General features: G+C 41.4%; 1 protein-coding gene and 1 long non-coding RNA gene across 4 annotated transcripts in view; one reads left to right on the plus strand and one right to left on the minus strand.

Annotated features, from left to right (window-relative positions):
- ZFHX2 (zinc finger homeobox 2) overlaps window positions 1-18,099 on the plus strand; it is a 117,356-nt gene that overhangs the window by 37,543 nt on the left and 61,714 nt on the right. Inside the window, exons 2-3 of the mRNA XM_073575405.1 lie at window positions 11,091-13,232; window positions 13,836-14,389. Of these exons, the coding sequence (XP_073431506.1) occupies window positions 11,132-13,232; window positions 13,836-14,389 (2,655 nt within the window). The 5' untranslated portion in view covers window positions 11,091-11,131. The remainder of the gene's footprint in view (window positions 1-11,090; window positions 13,233-13,835; window positions 14,390-18,099) is intronic.
- LOC141089113 (uncharacterized) overlaps window positions 1,104-18,099 on the minus strand; it is a 79,672-nt gene continuing 62,676 nt past the window's right edge. The window contains exons 3-4 of one of the 3 annotated variants that reach the window (XR_012232179.1): window positions 13,062-14,054; window positions 1,104-3,950 (exon numbers count right to left, since the gene is read on the minus strand). This is a non-coding gene — a long non-coding RNA (uncharacterized lncRNA). Of the gene's footprint in view, window positions 3,951-11,738; window positions 14,055-18,099 lie in introns of those variants that run through there. The other 2 variants (XR_012232178.1, XR_012232177.1) reach the window with 2 other exon arrangements.

The raw sequence follows: 18,099 nt of genomic DNA on the forward strand, positions 1-18,099 counted from the left end.
CTGCGGTTTTGCTGCGGATCAATGCAAGTCAATGGGTGCAGAAACGCTGCAGATCCGCACAATGAATTGACATGCTGCAGAAATGAACCTGCAGCGTTTCCGCGTTGATTTTTCCACAGCATGTGCACAGTATTTTTCAAATTACATTGACTTTAATGCTACTGTACAATGCATCAGAATCTTCTGCGGACCCGCAGGGCCAAATCCGCTGCGGATCCGCGGTAGAATCCGCAACGTGTGCACATGAACATACCCATACCGTTTACAATAATAAACGAGCAAAATGCTTGTTTGTTGGGCGAAATTATTTTTAAGCTTAGTTAAAAATTATTGTTCTCTGCATCACCGCATTCTGTGTAAGCAAAAGATGTGCTGCCAAAAGCATTGCTATATCATTCGCAGAGAATGATTGTATTGACTATTGTTGATGGTGCATGGAAGTTGATCTCTTGGCAGTTTGCCTGTCGAACAGGCTGTTAACGACCCCTTATAGGCTACATATAGTGGTGGTTTAACGTGTAAATGCGCCTACGGTTTGTTGAGCAGTAATTTGCTGGCTGTATTTGCATTGTCTAGGTGTAATTACAATAACAGTTTGGGTTTCGATTGTTTTCTTATCAGTATATTGGATAGCTAGAGGTGTATTTGTTCATTTTCCTGGCACATACTTGAGTTGATTTATTGTCATTGCGCTTTAGCTGGCTATGTTTCTGCTACTTGGTTAAGCCTTTCATGATATTAAAAGAAACATTAACACTCGTTTTGTAAATTGATCCTACTTCCATGAAATGCAAGGGCTTTGCATTATTCCTCTCTGCAGGATGGGATGAAGCTCTCGATTGGCAGCATTTTCATTTTTAGGCTAGCCAAGCTCATTTCCCCTCCACAATTGCAGCATGCCATGTCCCCAAGGACTGGAGATGTGCCACTAGACAATGCCCCAAGCTGTTGTTCAGTTGATTATCACACATCAATAAGATTGACAGGAGAGCTTTGAAAAGTGACATATGATTAAGGACTAGAAGTCCAAGCTCAAGTCAATGGTAAGCTCTGCCTCCAGGCATACTAAAATCTTCACAGAAAACAAATTCTATAGTGAATATTAATCGCCCATTAATTTATTCACAATGAATCGAGATATATTATTGAAATATTCTAAAACAGTTTTGTTCTTCAGTGCTGTAAAGAGGATATGTAGACAAACTTATTACAATCCATTTTCATAAATATGTTCGCAAAATAATTTTCTATTTTGTACAAAGCTGGCAACTCACCGACATACGGTTTGAGTAATACATCCTATAATGAATATATGGGATGGTCGCTTTTAAGTATTTACATCTATAGTAGGAAAAAATATTTCAGGCCAAAGAAACCTGCTCAATTGGTTGGAAAATGTATTACTAGGGATCTTTTTGATTTTAAAGGCTCTGAACCCGATTCATCATTTGCATTTCTTTTTTTTTCCAAGTCAGTTTCCTTTTTTTTTGCCAAATTCATCAAAATGTCATACACGATTCATGAATTTGGTGCAAAGTAAAAAATTGTTGTTTTTTTTTGGCTTTAACTGTAGAGTTGCTCCAAATTTAGCACCTATTTTTTTAGAAATTGATGAAGCGGGTGAAAACATCTGACATTGCTAGACTACGCCCACAAAATGGAAAAAACACCTGGCGATCACATATAAAATAGACTTACAAAAAGTCACAAATAGAATAAAGAAGAAAAAATAGGCGCAAAGGCAATGAAATGGGCCCTTTATCTCATGAAGACAGCAAAATCCATATGCCTAGTTAGGTAGGGCATAAGGACATCATAGAAGGGTTGCCCAGTCAGGATTCCCTCTTTTATGGTAATCAGAGTGAAGAGACTCTGTATGAGCAGCTTCCATTCTGCATGATGCTGCCTGCTTGTGATTGGTCAACCTCCTACAGTGGAAGAAGTACACACCCACAAAGACTAATCTCTGCTAATGTCCAATGTACCTGTAATATAAATTATAACCTAAACTTTACAAGCTAATGTCTCCACAATGGAGAGGAGTATTGTCTATTCCATGATGTCTCCAGTTTACAATTCACAAGCCGGTGAAAGGTCCGTTAAAGTTAAGTGCACCACAGTTAGTGGTTCTACTTCTAAAGAGGAAAGCTATAATGGACACTGGCACTTGGGAGAGTTCTGAAATTCAAATGTCACCTGAGCATAGCACAGTGTTACCAGGCTCCACATTTATTTTGTTAAGCGTACTGTCTTTTATTGTAATGGTGAATATGCATCAATTTGCCATAACATTAAAACCACATCTTGGATTGTGTGGGTTCACTTCATGCTTCCAAAACTGCTATGACCCATAAGATAATAAGTTATCCTGTGGTATCTTGCATCGGGACATTAGCAGCCAATCCTTTAAGTTTTTTAACTCGCAGGCAAAGGCTCCCATGAATCGGATTCTTTTTTTTTCCAGGAAATCCCACAGATTCTCGAGTAGATAGAGATATCGGGATTTTGGAGGCCAACCTATACTTTTTACTCTTTGCCATTTTCCTTAAACTATTCAATTAACAATACTGTTGCCATGAAGAGATATATACAATATGTGCAATGTTTAGGTAGGTGCTGTGTTCCAAAGTATCATCCACATGAAAGCCAGGAGATTCCCAACAGAACACTGTCCAGAGCATCACATTGCCGTGTCAGCTTGGTGTCTTCCTATAGTGTATTATGGTGCCATCTCTTCCCCAGGTAAGTGATATCCACACGGCTGTTTACAAGGTGTAACGGAAAGCTTGGTTACTCGGACCAGACCCCATTCTTCCATGACTCCGTGGTTCCATTTTGCTGCTCATGTGCCTCTTGCTGGCACTTTTGGCGATGGACAATGGTCAGTAGTTCTCAGCAATTCGTGCTAGAATAGTTGTTCTTTGGATCGGATTAAAAAGGATAACCTTCCCTTTCTATACTGTATGTATGAGTGAGCCATGGGTGCTTTAATTTTCCCTATTCACCTTCTTACAGTAAGTAACTGACAACAAATAATGCTCATACCACAAAGCCTGGTGTTTTGGAGATGTTCTAACTAGTGTTGAGCGATACCATCCGATATAGAGAAATATCGGATCGGATTGGATCGGACCTCTTCTAACCCTTTCATCTAGCCATTCCATTATGGCCAAGATGATCTGATCCCTAGGCTTACAAAATTCTCCACCTTCCAAGGCATAAACTTCAAGAACTGACTGTTCACCCCTTGGCAAGTGTGATTCTAGAAGATGATCAATTTAATTCAATTCACCTGACAATGGTTTTACTATTATAGGAGTCCTCTGGAGAGAACAAGTTTTCATCTATCCAGAGCATAGGTGATAATTTATTGATCAGTGGGGGGTCTGATGGTTGAGACCCTCTGCAATCAACAAAACAGCGAACTTTTATCCGTGTTAGAATGGAGCATGCTAAACTGCTGTTCTGTTAATTCCTTATGAGTACTTTTTTCGGCAGGACCACAGAGAATGAATTAAGCAATGGTCTGACACTATGCACCACTGATCCATTCTGACGGGGATCCCCACAAATCAATAAGTTATCAAACAGGTGAAAACTCATTTTTACCCGAGAACTCCTTTAAGGCTGATTATTCTATATACGGTAATCTATATACATCCTTATCTTTGTTTGGCGTCTTCTGACCTTGCAGTTCATCCGTTTTAAGGCAGACAGTTTCTATCTAGTGCAGTTTACCAAGTAGTAAAAGCCTTTGCATTTTTATCTTTCAAATTAGCTACATTTGTTTCCTTTGATTGTTTATTGATAGACCAATTTGTCATTTTCAAGGTTAGTTTTCTTTGAAAAGTTTGGCTCCCGCTTAGACAGTGCATCAGGAATAGTCTATTAGAATTGATTTTCGCTTTTTGCAGTCTTGGTCTCGTCTAGACAGGATATGTTCAGTAGATCTGTGAAAATGCCCCAAAAAATAAATATATTAAAATAAATGAAATCTGTAAGCAGTTTTTGAAACCTATTCTGAGTGCAGCATAATGTAATAATGCAGCAGAGTCAGAGATACTGATTCCGCCCCCCATCACTGATTGGCAGCTTTCTGCCTATGACACAGTGAACGCAAAAAGATGTCAATCACTGGTGTGGGGCGGGTTATACAGAGCTCAGCATTCAGAGAACTGCTAGTTCTGCAGCAAATAAAAGAGTGATTTTAGCAAAACTGCAGCAAGTAGCCCAGTAAGTAATATATCACTGGAATCAGGTTCTCAAGCAGGACAAAATTGTTGGCACCCAGAACTTAATATTTGGTTGCACAACCTTTGGAATAAATACTTGCAATCAATCGCTTCCTATATCCATCAGAAAGCTTCTTACACCTCTCAACCGGAATTTTGCACCACTCTTCTTTTGCAAACTGCTTCAGGTCTCTCATATTTGAAGGGCGCCTACTCCAAACAACAATTTTAAGATCTCTCCACAGTTGTTCAATGGAATTTAGATCCAGACTCATTACTGATCACTTCAGAACTCTCCAGCACTTTGTTTCCATCCATTTCTAAGTGAATATTGAAGTATGTTTGGGGTCATTGTCCTACTGGATGACCCATGACCTAGGACACAAACCCAGCTTTCTGACACTGGGTATTACATTGCATCCCAAAATCCTTTTGTAATCTTCAGATTTCATGATACCTTCCACCCAGTACCAAATGCAGCAAAACAACCCCAAAACACCTTTGAACAACCATCATATTTGATTTTAGGTATTGAGTTATTTTCTTTGTAGGCCTCATTACATTTTCAGTAAACAGTAGAATGATGTGCTTCACCAAAAAGCTCTATCTTGGTCTCATCTGTCCACAAGACGCTTTCCCAGAAGGATTTTGGCTTACTCATGTATGTTTTGGCAAAGTACAGTCTAGCTTATTTATGTGTGTGTGTTAGCAGTGGGGCCCTCCTGGCTCTCCTGCCATACCGTTTCAATTTATTCAAATGTAAATGCATAGTTCGCGTTGATATTGATACACCCTGAACCTGCAGGACAGCTTTAATATGTTTGGAACTTGATTGCGGCTGCTTATACACCATTTGGACTATCCTGCGTTGCAACCTTTTATCAATTTTTCTTTGTCATCCACATCCAGGGGTATTAGCTACAGTGCCATGGGTTGTCAACTTCTTGATTATGTTGTGCAACGTGGACAGAGGAATATCAGGATCTCTGTAGATGGACTTGAATCCTTGAGATTGTTGATATTTTGATCTCAAGTCCTCAGACAATTCTCTTATTCTCTTTGTGTTATCCATGCTTAGTATGGCACACACAATGAAAAGAGTGAGTCAATTTCTCCCCTTTTTATCTGGTTTCAGGTGTGATTTTCATATTGCCCCTTTTTCTTGTCACAGGTGAGTTTGAATGAGCATCACATGCTTGAAACAAAGTTGTTTACCCACAGTTTTGGAAAAGTGCCAACAATTTTGTCTGGTCCATTATTTTCTGTGAAAGTAAGTCCAAAATGCCTTTTTTTCCCAGCTTGTTTGTGTTGTTCCAAAGCACACAACGGAGATAAACATATGTATAACAAAACATGTGTAATTGCAATAATTTTCTGGGAGAAATACTTCATTTTCTGGAACAATTTCAAGGATGCCAACACTGGACATTAACAACCATATGTTGCCATCAAGCTTCAATGCATTGTGGCCCTTATCCCCTTTCCTACAATGGGCATTATATTCCGTCCATGTGACCTGGGACCTAATTCCCATGGACGGAATATTACGTCATAGCGATCAGCGGCGCCCACGTGGTGAGCGCCGCTGATTGCGGCCGGGTGTCAGCTGATTATCACAGCTGACACCCGGCACAATGTGTCAGGGGCAGTCACGGACTGCCCCCGACACGTTAACCCCTGGCACACCGCGATCAAACACGATCGCGGTGTACCGGGGGTTAAAGGGAAGCATCGGCAGGGAGGGGGCTCCCTCCATGCTTCCCTGAGCCCCCCACAGCAGCGCAATGTGCAGCGCTGCCGCGGGGGGTCTCCTTCCCTGCAGGTCCCCAAATCCAAGATGGCGACAGGGACCTTCGGGGACCTGCAGGGAGCTGGCTTCCACATGCCTGCAAAGCGCAGGCAAGGAGGAAGCCTGCAGCACTGCCTGTGATGTGACAGATCAGCGATCTCTCACAGGACAGTGATGTCCCACCTGGGACAATGTAATAAAGTTAAAGAAATAAAAAAAAGTGTAAAAATAATTTTTAAAAAATCGTTAAATAAATAAAAAAAAAAATATTCCGTAATAAATTCATTTTTTGGGAAAAAACCCCAAAACAATAAAAGTACACATATTTGGTATCGCCGTGTCCGTAACGACCCACCCTATAAAACTGTCCCATTAGTTAACCTCTTTAGTGAACCCCTTAAAAAATAAAAATAAAGAACGAAGCAAAAAATAATGATTTATTATCATACCGCCGAACAAAAAGTGCAATAACGCCCGATCAAAAAGACGCATATAAATAACCATGGTACCACTGAAAATGTCATCTTGTCCCACAAAAAACGAGCTGCCACACAGCATCATCAGCGAAAAAATTAAAAAGTTATAGCTCGCAGAATAAAGCGATGTAAAAATAATTATTTTTTATATAAAATTGTTTTCATTGCATAAAAGCGCTAAAACATAAAAAAACGACATAAATGAGGCATTGCCGTAACCGTACTGACCCGAAGAATAAAATCGCTTTATCAATTTTACCACATGCGGAACGGTATAAGCCCCCCCCCAAAAGAAATTCGTGAAACGCTGGTTTTTGTTCTTTCTGCGTCACAAAAATCGGAATAAAATGCGATCAAAAGATGTCACGTGCCCGAAAATTATACCAATAAAAACGTCAACTCGTCCCGCAAAAAATAAGACCACACATGACTCAGTGGGTCAAAATTTGGAAAAATTATAGCTCTCAATATGTGGTGATGCAAAAACTATTTTTACAATAAAAAGCGTCTTTTAGCGTGTGATAGCTGCCAAACATAAAAACCCGCCATAAATAGTAAATCACCCCCCCCCTGTTATCACCCCCTTAGTTAGGGAAAAATAATAAAATTAAAAAAATGTATTTATTTCCATTTTCCCATTAGGGTTAGGGCTAGGGTTAGGGCTAGGGTTAGGGCTAGGGGTAGGGCTGATATTAGGGTTAGGGGTGTGTTGGCGTTAGGGTTGGAGTTAGAATTGGGGGGTTTCCACTGTTCGGGCACATCAGGTGCTCTCCAAACGCAACATGGCATCTGATCTCAATTCCAGCCAAATGCGTTGAAAAAGTCAAATGGTGCTCCTTCCCTTCCAAGCTCTGCCATGTGCCCAAACAGTGTTTTACCCCCACATATGGGGTATCAGCCTACTCAGGACAAATTGCAAAACAACTTTTGGGGTCCAATTTCTCCTGTTACCCTTAGGAAAGTAAAAAATTGGGGGCAGAAATATCATTTTTGTGGAAAAAAATATGATTTTTTTATTTTCACGTCCGGGCGTTATAAACTTGGGGGTTCAAAGTGCTCACCCCACATCTAGATAAGTTCCTTAGGGGGTCTAGTTTCCAAAATGGGGTCACTTGTGGGGAGTTTCAACAGTTTAGGCACATCAGGGGCTCTCCAAACACACATGACACCCGCAGACCATTCCATCAAAGTCTGCATTCCAAAATGTCACTACTTCCCTTCCGAGCCCCGACGTGTGCCCATACAGTAGTTTTCTCCCACATATGAGGTATCAGCGTACTCAGGACAAATTGGACAACAACTTTTGTGGTCCAATTTCACCTAGTACCCTTGGAAAAATAAAAAAATTGGGGACTAAATGATCATGTTTGTGGAAAAAATACGATTTTTTTATTTTCACGCCCGGGCATTATAAACTTCTGTGAAGCCCTTGAGGGTTCAAAGTGCTCACCACACATCTAGATAAGTTCCTTAGGGGGTCTAGTTTCCAAAATGGTGTCATTTGTGGGAGGTTTCCACTGTTTGGGTACATCAGTGGCTCTCCAAAGGCAACATGACACCCGCAGACCATTCCATCAAAGTCTGCATTCCAAAACGTCACTACTTCCCTTCCGAGCCCCGACGTGTGCCCATACAGTAGTTTTCTCCCATATATGAGTTATCCGCGTACTCAGAACACATTGGGCAACAACTTTTGTGGTCCAATTTCCCCTGGTACCCTTGGGAAAATAAAAAAATTGGGGACTAAATGATCATGTTTGTGGAAAAAATACGATTTTTTTATTTTCACGCCCGGGCATTATAAACTTCTGTGAAGCCCTGGGGGGTTCAAAGTGCTCACCACACATCTAGATAAGTTCCTTGGGTGTTCTAGTTTCCAAAATGGTGTCATTTGTGGGGGGTTTCCACTGTTTTGGTACATCAAGGGCTATCCAAACGCGACATGGTGTCCGATCTCAATTCCAGCCAAAAACGTCAAATGGCGCTGCTTCCCTTCCGAGCTCTGCCATGCGCCCAAATAGTCGTTTACACCCAAATATGGGGTATCAGCGTACTCAGGACAAATTGCACAATAACTTTTAGGGCCCTGTTACCTTTGGGAAAATAAAAATTGGGTGTGAAAAGATCATTTTTTGGAAAAAATATGATTTTTTAATTGTACTGCTGTACATTATAAACTTCTGTGAAGCCCTTGTGGGTTCAAAGTTCTCACCACATATCTAGATAAGTTCCTTGGGGGGTCTAGTTTCCAAAATGTGGTCACTTGTGGGGGGTTTCCACTGTTTAGGTACATCAGGGGCTCTTCAAACATGACATGGCATCCAATCTGAATTCCAGCCAATTTTGCATTGAAAAAGTCAAACGGCGCTCCTTCCCTTCTGAGCTCTGCCATGCACCGAAACAGTGGTTCCCCCCACATATCAGGTATCAGCGTACTCAGGACATATTGCACAATAACTTTTGCAGTCCAATTTCTCCTGTTACCCTTGGTAAAATAAAAAAATTGAACCTGAAGTATTTTTTTTGTGAAAAAAGTTAAATGTTCATTTTTTTTTTTTAAATATTCAAAAAATTCCTGTGAAGCACCTGACGGGTTAATAAACTTCTTGAATGTGGTTTTGAGCACCTTAAGGGGTGCAGTTTTTAGAATGGTGTCACTTTTGGGTATTTTCTATCATATAGACCCCTCAAAGTGGCTTCAAATGTGATGTGGTCCGTAAAAATAAAATGGTGTTGCAAAAATGAGAAATCGCTGGTCAACTTTTAACCCTTATAACTTCCTAACAAAAAAACATTTTGGTTCCAAAATTGTGCTGATGTAAAGTAAACATGTGGGATATGTTACTTATCAAGTTTTTTGTGTGCCGTATCTCTGTGATTTAAGGGCATAAAAATTCAAATTTGGAAAATTGCGAAATTTTCAAAATTTTCGCCAAATTCCTGTTTTTTTCACAAATAAACACAAGTTATTTGAATGAAATTTTAGCACTAGCATGAAGTACAATATGTCACGAGAAAACAATGTCAGAATCACCGAGATCCATGGAAGTGTTTCAGAGTTATTACCTCATAAAGGGACAGTGGTCAGAATTGTAAAAATTGGCCCGGGAGTTAACGTGCAAACCACCCTTGGTAGTGAAGGGGTTAAATTCCCTGCAGATTGGTGAGATACGGGTAATAAGACACTCAACCATTGCTCAAAAATATGTCTCAAAAGTGTGCAGCTCAGGAGAATAAAGTGTTCACCTCTGCCTTGAGCATGTGTACAGTGGAGTACGGGCTCAATAGAAAGTCTGTGGGTCTGTACTGTGATCTGTGCACACTCAGGCAGGAGATGAGCCTTCTGCCTCCTGAGCTGCATACTTTTGAGTAATCTGTTGGCATCTCAAAACTCAGTTCCCCACAGATTTGGAGTGTATTCAAGGGCCTATAAAGAAATGCATCAAAAGTTGAGTTATACTTTAAATGTAATACATATAGTTGATATGAATCTGTGCTCTTCGGAGGAGGAGGAGGACCGGCTTACCGACCAGTATACCACTGGGATTTATTGTAAAAAGTAGCAAGTCCACGAAAGCAGGCAGACTGATCTTCTCTAATGAAACCTTTTCTAAGCACAGAATGTGGTAGATGAATCTCATGTTGTAAGGCTTGATTAATAGTAATAAATCCCCTCTATTTGGGAAACCAAGTACACGTGCTTCGTTTTTAGAGGATACATTCTTGAGGGCACAGCAGAATTTCTTGGTTGTCCCCACACTAGCTGCTCATTACTATGCTGGCCTGTGATGGCTGCATAAATTGGCTAGTTGAGGCTGGCGTGGGTTCTGATTATGAAGAGGAATATAAACAATTAAAGTGATTATCGATAATGATGACCGCTCCATACTGAGCTCTTACGGAGGTATTTATTGATGTTGGTGGGTACATACGCGTATATCTTGATATATGGAAGCTAGATAGTGTGATTGCAATAGCAAAGCTCGTTCTATGATTTATTTATTTTTTTATTCGTTTCCTCAACAATTTCGCCCCCCATTATTGCACCAGTGCTTCACCCCCACCCAACCCCCACCCTATATTAAACCCCCTCCGCTCTCAAGCTGTAGAATGAAACTCTTTAGTTAATAATTTCCATACTCATTAACATGCTAATGTGCTCAGGCTCACAGCTCTTTAATCACCTCAACATCAGACTCTGTGGGGAGCAGAATTATAAGGACTCTGGGGAGGGGGGAGGAGAAGGACCAGCAGAACAGCAATTAACCCTTACCTTGTCATAACATATTCCTTGTCAACGATTAGATTGGTCAAATTCTTTCAAGCCAGAGAGGCAGGTGATTGTTCTTCAACCCTCATACAGCCCCAGGCAAATTGTATATAAATTAATTCTTGTGTTAACAGGCACGCATGCGGTGAATAGTGCCTTTTATATGTAGCTCTTCCATTGATTTATAACCTATTTGACAGCTCATGCAAAAGAAAAAAAATTCTACTAAAAAATATTTACTTACTGAAAAACAGTGATTTATTATTAGTTTTGCTAACTGTTGTCTATGTTTTTTTTCATAAATATTCTTCTTTTGTACACAGGGCTGTGTCTGAGATGATTCTTGCATATCAACCGTGCAGCTATGGATGCTGATGAGAGCTTCCTTGCCTCCTCGGAGCAGGATGAAAGAAGTTCCTGGCCTCTGGACCTCAATATACCCCTTTGCCCAACAGCCAAAGATACCCCTCTCCCACCTCCAAACCCATCTCCAAAATTGTCCTCCTCCACCTCCTCCTCTGTATCTGCTGCTGGAGGAGGATATCAAGATGTCAGCCCGACATCCTCCTTGTTGCAGCGACCTGTGACTCCCAATTCTCCACACCCAAATTATCTGCCAAAGCTTTCATCCCCTTTAAAGCCAAACTGTACAGAGGAAAATGAGGACAGAGGGGAGGCCCTGGTGGGACATGTGCTTTTTTCTAGTGATGGAACTGTCTACCTCCTAAGAGGTGAGGAAGAGGAGGAAGGTGCTTGTCTTTCTCCGACTTCACCACGGGACTCCTCTAAAAGCACATTGTTATCACGTCCTCCACTCACCTCTTTTCGTCTCACCACAACCTACCAAGGCTTTCGCTCTAACCAAATATCCCTACATACCTCAGCTGAGGCAGCCGATCTTACTCAACCGGCGCCTGGCAACTCGCCCAGAATACAAGACCAACCCAAAGAAAAGGAAGCAGAAGGGCAAAAAGGGGAAGATGATTTAATACACAAATCAACTGGGGAGTCCATAAGGACACAAAGAGTGGATGGTACATGGATTTGTCTCCCTTGCCAGCTCAATTTTCGAAGTGGAAAGCAGCTGGGATTGCATGCTTCCCACTTCCACAAGTTAGAGCACCCATATCAAGATCAATTGACATCAGGGGAGACTTCTGGTATCATTCATAGATCAAATGGGCAAGTTTTTCTCAGCCTTTTAGAACCAAAAAAAAGCCACATTGTGTTAGATGCTGGCCAGGAGCCAGAGAATGTTGCCCTTTCTGATGTTCAAGACACCCCACTCTTAGATGTAATCCAAAGTACAACTGAACAGTCTGGAACATTGGAAGATTTAATGAAAGACACAAAACATAATGATACCAAAAGTCATGTGACTTTACAAGAGGAACTAGAAAGTCCTAAACTTTCGATGGGCCTGGTGCCCAAATCATCTTTAAGTTATCACAAATGTGAATCAACAGGAACATCCCACTCAACTGAAGCCAAAGATTCAAGGGCCAACAATAATGAAAAAAACAGTGTTGAAAACTGGTGCTCAGCAGGAGCAGAGACACTAGGTGAAGATGTTGAGGGAGAGGAAGAGGATATTCCAGAAAGCAACGCTTCTGCCTCACAGACCTCAGACATTAATGAGCAGCTACTTGCAAACCAAAGCTTCTATGGTCCAATGACGACAAATTCCTTGTTACAAATGGGAGCTTTCCATGGCTCTGACAAAGGGGGTAACCAAACAGATGCAGATCGTGGGCCTCTGGCCTTCGATGAATGCACGACATCCTCAGGCCCCCAACCATTCCAAAGTCTTTCTCTTCAAGGCCAGCTTTCCCTTCTACATTCTCGCAATTCATGCAAAACTCTTAAATGTCCAAAATGTAACTGGCATTACAAATACCAACAGACACTAGATGTTCATATGAAGGAAAAACATCCCGAAAGTCATAGCCATTGTTCTTATTGCCACAGTGGCCAACAGCATCCACGCTTGGCACGAGGTGAAAGCTACAACTGTGGCTACAAGCCATATCGTTGTGAAGCTTGTAATTATTCCACAACAACTAAAGGAAACCTTACCATACACATGCAATCTGACAAACACTTGGCCAATCTCCAAGGCTACCAAGGTTCTGGTCCTGCAGCCAACACATCAGCTCCAGCCTTAGCAGCCCCAACCGTGAATACAGGGCAGGGAGAAGGAAGCCAAATATCTCCCACCGACCGTCAACTTAAGCAAAAGGCATCATGGCACTGTAAAGTGTGTAATTATGAAACTAACATTTCCCGCAACTTACGTATACATATGACCAGTGAGAAGCACATGCAGAATGTACTTCTGCTTCACCAAGGCCTGGGAATGGGCCAGGATAACTTTCCATTCTATGGAGGTCCACTTGCACCGGATCAGGGACTGGAGCATCCACTTCTTTTCAATCCCATGCACTTCAGCTCTAGTGGAAACCAAGGTAAAGGCGGGTATTGATAACAATCATGCTTAACAAAATGTATATTTGTAACATCTGATCACTCACATTGGATTCCGCACTACCTTATGAAAAGTAAACGTGTAAAATGGTACATTTTGCCTATTAGAATAGAGATCTAATATGTGAAATGGTAATGTTTCACTACAGAGTAATTTCATAACCTCTTACATTATTAAATAGATCTTAGTCCTTATGAAACTGGTGTGCTTGCTTTTTAAGTCCATGTCAGAAACGTTGTAAATTGCTGAAATAACAATAAGCATTATATAAGTTCAGTTAGAGGTGAACTCGCAGAATGCTCATTTTCATACTAGGCAGGGGATCTTTCAAAATGGATAATACTGCCATTCTCACATAGATATTCACAGTAAATAAAGCAGCCTCATCAGGTATAAGAGATCTACTTAATAGATGCAGTTTGCATTGCAAAATCTTGTGACAGATCGACATTAGTACAAATTTAATATAGTTTTAGGCAATCGGTTGAGTACAGAATAGCAGAATAGTGTGGATCCCATGAATACAATGGTATTTTACACCTGCATACTTTACTGTTAATACGTTGTTCTTTCTACTTTGCAGCTTGTAACCTTCTCACTCCAGACTCCCAGCCAAATTCACAGCTGAATACTACAAATCCTTCTGGAATGGCCATTCCTGCACCGCCATCCTTACCAGACGCATCTTCAAGCCCCGATGAAGACCTATCCCCTGGCGTATTCCGCTGTTTGGTGTGCCGTTGCTTTACCACCGATAGTCTGGAAGGATTGCTTTCCCATGCCAGCAGAGGCCGGTCTCTACCTGAGAGGGAGTGGAGAGAGGTCAGAGGAGACTTGCACTGCTGCCGTCTTTGCTCTTATAGCACCCAGCTTAAAGCTAACTTCCAGCTGCACCTGAAAACCGACAAACATGCACAGAAATATCAGTTGGCTGCCCATATGAGAGAGGGCGGTGCAGCACTGGCCACCGCACAAGCCTCCGCTGCAGAGCTTCCAATCAGTGGATATAGCCAGGCTTCTTCTTTCCCTCCTTTGCACCTGAGATGTAACCTGTGTGGATATGAAAGCAACAGCAGAGAGAAAATACAGCTGCATGTGCAAGGAGGGGGACATGAAGAGAGCCTGCGTGTCTACAAGGTGAGGAACACAGAGGGGCCAAATAATTCAAGTAGATATCAGAATGTTTGGGCTAAACATCTTTTATATTTTAAATACGGTACATATTCAGTATATTATGATTTACTTTGTAATTTCTGAGATGTTGCTGCACTTAAAGGGGTTTTCTTTCAGGAGGTCTTATAAAATAAAGAAATAAAGATTGAATCCCCTTTGTGAACCCCCTGCCAGTCCAGTGGCACTGTTCTGGTTGTCCTTGGTGGCAGTAGCAGTGATTACACCCCATCAATCAGTCTCATGACTGCTGCATCCAGTCACTGGCCTTAACATGCAAATTTCACCGATAGTGGTGATTGGCAGTAAGTGATTGACTGCAGTAGTCATGGGATTGATGAATGGAATGTAATCACTTCCTATAATTCCATGGTCTACAGAAAACAGGGTTGAAATTCAGAAGGTGAGTAATGCTTATTTCTTCATCGAACATTCACTTTTCCTTACATCAAACACAATTACGGAAATTCCCATTAACCACTAGACACATACAGGGTTCCGAGAAGCTGAGATACAGGGAGCTGTTTAGTTACTTCCTCACACTGGATAGCCTTTCAGATGGCAATGAGACATATAAGAGGGAACTCTGATTATAATTTGCTGTGTAAGCGGGATGAGTATGCCCATGTGATCCATGTCACAGGCCTGAATCACTAGAACTTTGAGTAAATGACCAAATTAATAATTTCCAACCCATTTTGGGAGAGAGGGTTACAAGTATTTTTTTTGCTAATTAATGTTGTAACTACAAACATTATATTTGCAGCTTGTATCCTTTTTCCCATTATGGGTCTGAGTCTTCTAAAGCCACATACAGCTCCTTTTGACCTTAGTAGATCGCAATGAACATGGTAGAAAAGAGTTTTGATTAGCCAGATTTAAACAATTAAAGGGGTATTCCCATCTCCAAGATCCAATCCCAATATATAGTGGGTGTAATAATAATATTAACAAATAACTTCAATTAGAAATGTAATATAGTTCTTCTGATCTGCTATGTTGCTTGCCCCATGTGTAGAGCATTGCAGTAGCTTAGATATACATTGTTATGACCTCTCCTATAGTGACAGTAATAGCTCATACTCATTTGCGTTTAGAAAATTGGTCCCATGTTGGTCTGGAAAAGATTTTTCTCACCTAGCATCAGTATGATATTCGTATGCAATCCGTATGCAATGCGTTTTTAACATCAGCTTTTACATACAGGAATTCTCTATGTCATTTCAAGCTAGTTTAGTAACTAATAAATCAATCTTAGATACAGATATAGATAGATAGATAGATAGATAGATAGATAGATAGAAAGCTAAGATACATAGATAGAAAGCTAGATAGATACATACAGTGGGTACGGAAAGTATTCAGACCCCTTTAAATTTTTCACTCTTTGTTTCATTGCAGCCATTTTCTAAATTCAAAAAAGTTAATTTTTTTCTCATTAATGTACACTCTGCGCCTCATCTTGACTAAAAAAAAAAAACAAATGTAGAAATTTTTGCAAATTTATTAAAAAAGAAAAACTGAAATATCACATAGTCATAAGTATTCAGACCCTTTGCTTAGTATTGAGTAGAAGCACCCTTTTGAGCTAGTACAGCCATGAGTCTTCTTGGGAATGATGCAACAAGTTTTTCACACCTGGATTTGGGGATCCTTTGCCATTCTTCCTTGCATTTCCTCTCCAGTTCCTTCAGGTTGGATGGTGAACGTTGGTGGACAGCCATTTTCAGGTCTCTTCAGAGATGCTCAATTGGGTTTAGGTCAGGGCTCTGGCTGGGCCCGTCAAGAATGGTCACAGAGTTGTTCTGAAGCCACTTGTTTGTTATTTTAGCTGTGTGCTTAGGGTCATTGTCTTGTTGGAAGGTGAACCTTCGGCCAAGTCTGAGGTCAAAGCACTCTGGAAGAGGTTTTCATCCAGGATATCTCTGTACTTGGCCACATTCATGTTTCATTCAATTGCAACCAGTTGTCCTGTCCTTGCAGCTGAAAAACACCCCCACAGCATGATGCTGCCACCACCATGTTTCACTGTTGAGATTGTATTGGGCAGGTGGTGAGCAGTGTCTGTTTTCTTCACACATACCGCTTAGAATTATCACCAAAAAGTTCTATCTTCATCTCATCAGACCAGAGAATCTTATTTCTCATAGTCTGGGAGCAGTGGCGTAACTACAAAGTTATGGGCCCCGGTGCAAACTTTCAAATGGGCCCCCCCATGCCAAACTATCTGGTGCCCCATCCTGGTATATATTTGTCCCCCGTACTGTTGTTGTTCTGTAATGTATAAAAGAAAATAAACCATTATACTCATCCGGGGCTTACATAGAAGTCATGGGGATCCATATAAGAAGTATAATGCACTCCCTTAGTCCTCCATATAATATAATGTGGATCGCCCTCACACCCAGGGCTGTGGGGTACTCGGTCCCGGGCCGGTATCTCACAGGGAAGTGTCACAGTAGCGGTGACCCGGTCCGTGGCCCTGGGCTCCCATTGTAAACAGGGAGCCACCAAAGGGTACTTTGTTGTGTGGGATGCCGGTGTTGGAGCGTGGTCAGGGGTCTCCACCTTACCTGAATGGTGGGGTACCACACCTCAGGAGGAGGTGCAGTACCTCTGTGGTGACTGAACCCTCAGGGGCGTCACAAATGCACCCCCATAGTCCTCTATATAATATACTGCACAGTTTATAGTCATCCATGTAGTATATTCAAATGCACTTCCATAGTCATCCATAAAGTATAATGCACAGCCCATAGTCCTCGACAAAGTATAATGCACCCCATAGTACTTCATAGTAGTAAAATGTACCTCATAGTCCTCCTATAAAGTATTGTGCACCCCATAGTCATATATAGTATAATGATCTGACTCCACATTCTGCCCCATCTGTCTCCACATCCTGCCCCATCAGTCTCCACATCCTGCCCCATTGGTCTCCACATCCTGCCCCATCTGACTCCACATTCTGCCCCATCTGACTCCACATCCTGCCCCATCTGTCTCCACATCCTGCCCCATCTGACTCTACATCCTGCCCCATCTGACTCCACATTCTGCTCCATCTGACTCCACATTCTGCCCCATCTGCCCCTTCCCCCCTCTTCATCATGTGCAGTCCCATACAATGCTGCACATCCCAAATACTGAGGAGCCGCAGACACATGGAGCAGGAGCCTCCACAGGAACGGCTCTGATCTCACCCCACACTCTCCTCTCACAGGTTTACCACAAGCACTAAAAAACTCCACCAAACCCTCCTTTAATCTCACTGGAATGGGAGGAACCGGAAATCTGCTGCTGGCTGATACCAGAGAACACGAGCTGCACACAACCAGGACCTGCTGCACTATGAACTGAAGGACCTGTGGGTCTGAATACTTATGACCATGTGATATTTAAGTTTTTCTTTTTTAATAAATTTACAAAAATGTCTACATTTCTGTATTTTTTTCAGTCAAGCTGGGGTGCAGAGTGTACAGTAATGAGAAAAAAATGAATTTTTTTGAATTTACCAAAAGGCTGCAATGAAACAAAGAGTGAAAAATTTAAAGGGGTCTGAATACTTTCCGTACCCACTGTAGATGTAATTGAGATACTGTATGTAATCAGTGCAGTGCAGCTTACAGTACATGTATTTAGCTCATAATTAAATGCGATTTTAAAAAAATGGCTTG

This window comes from Dendrobates tinctorius, unplaced genomic scaffold, assembly GCF_039654945.1.
Source record: "Dendrobates tinctorius isolate UK_male_01 unplaced genomic scaffold, ASM3965494v1 ptg000044l, whole genome shotgun sequence".
NCBI lineage: Eukaryota > Metazoa > Chordata > Amphibia > Anura > Dendrobatidae > Dendrobates > Dendrobates tinctorius.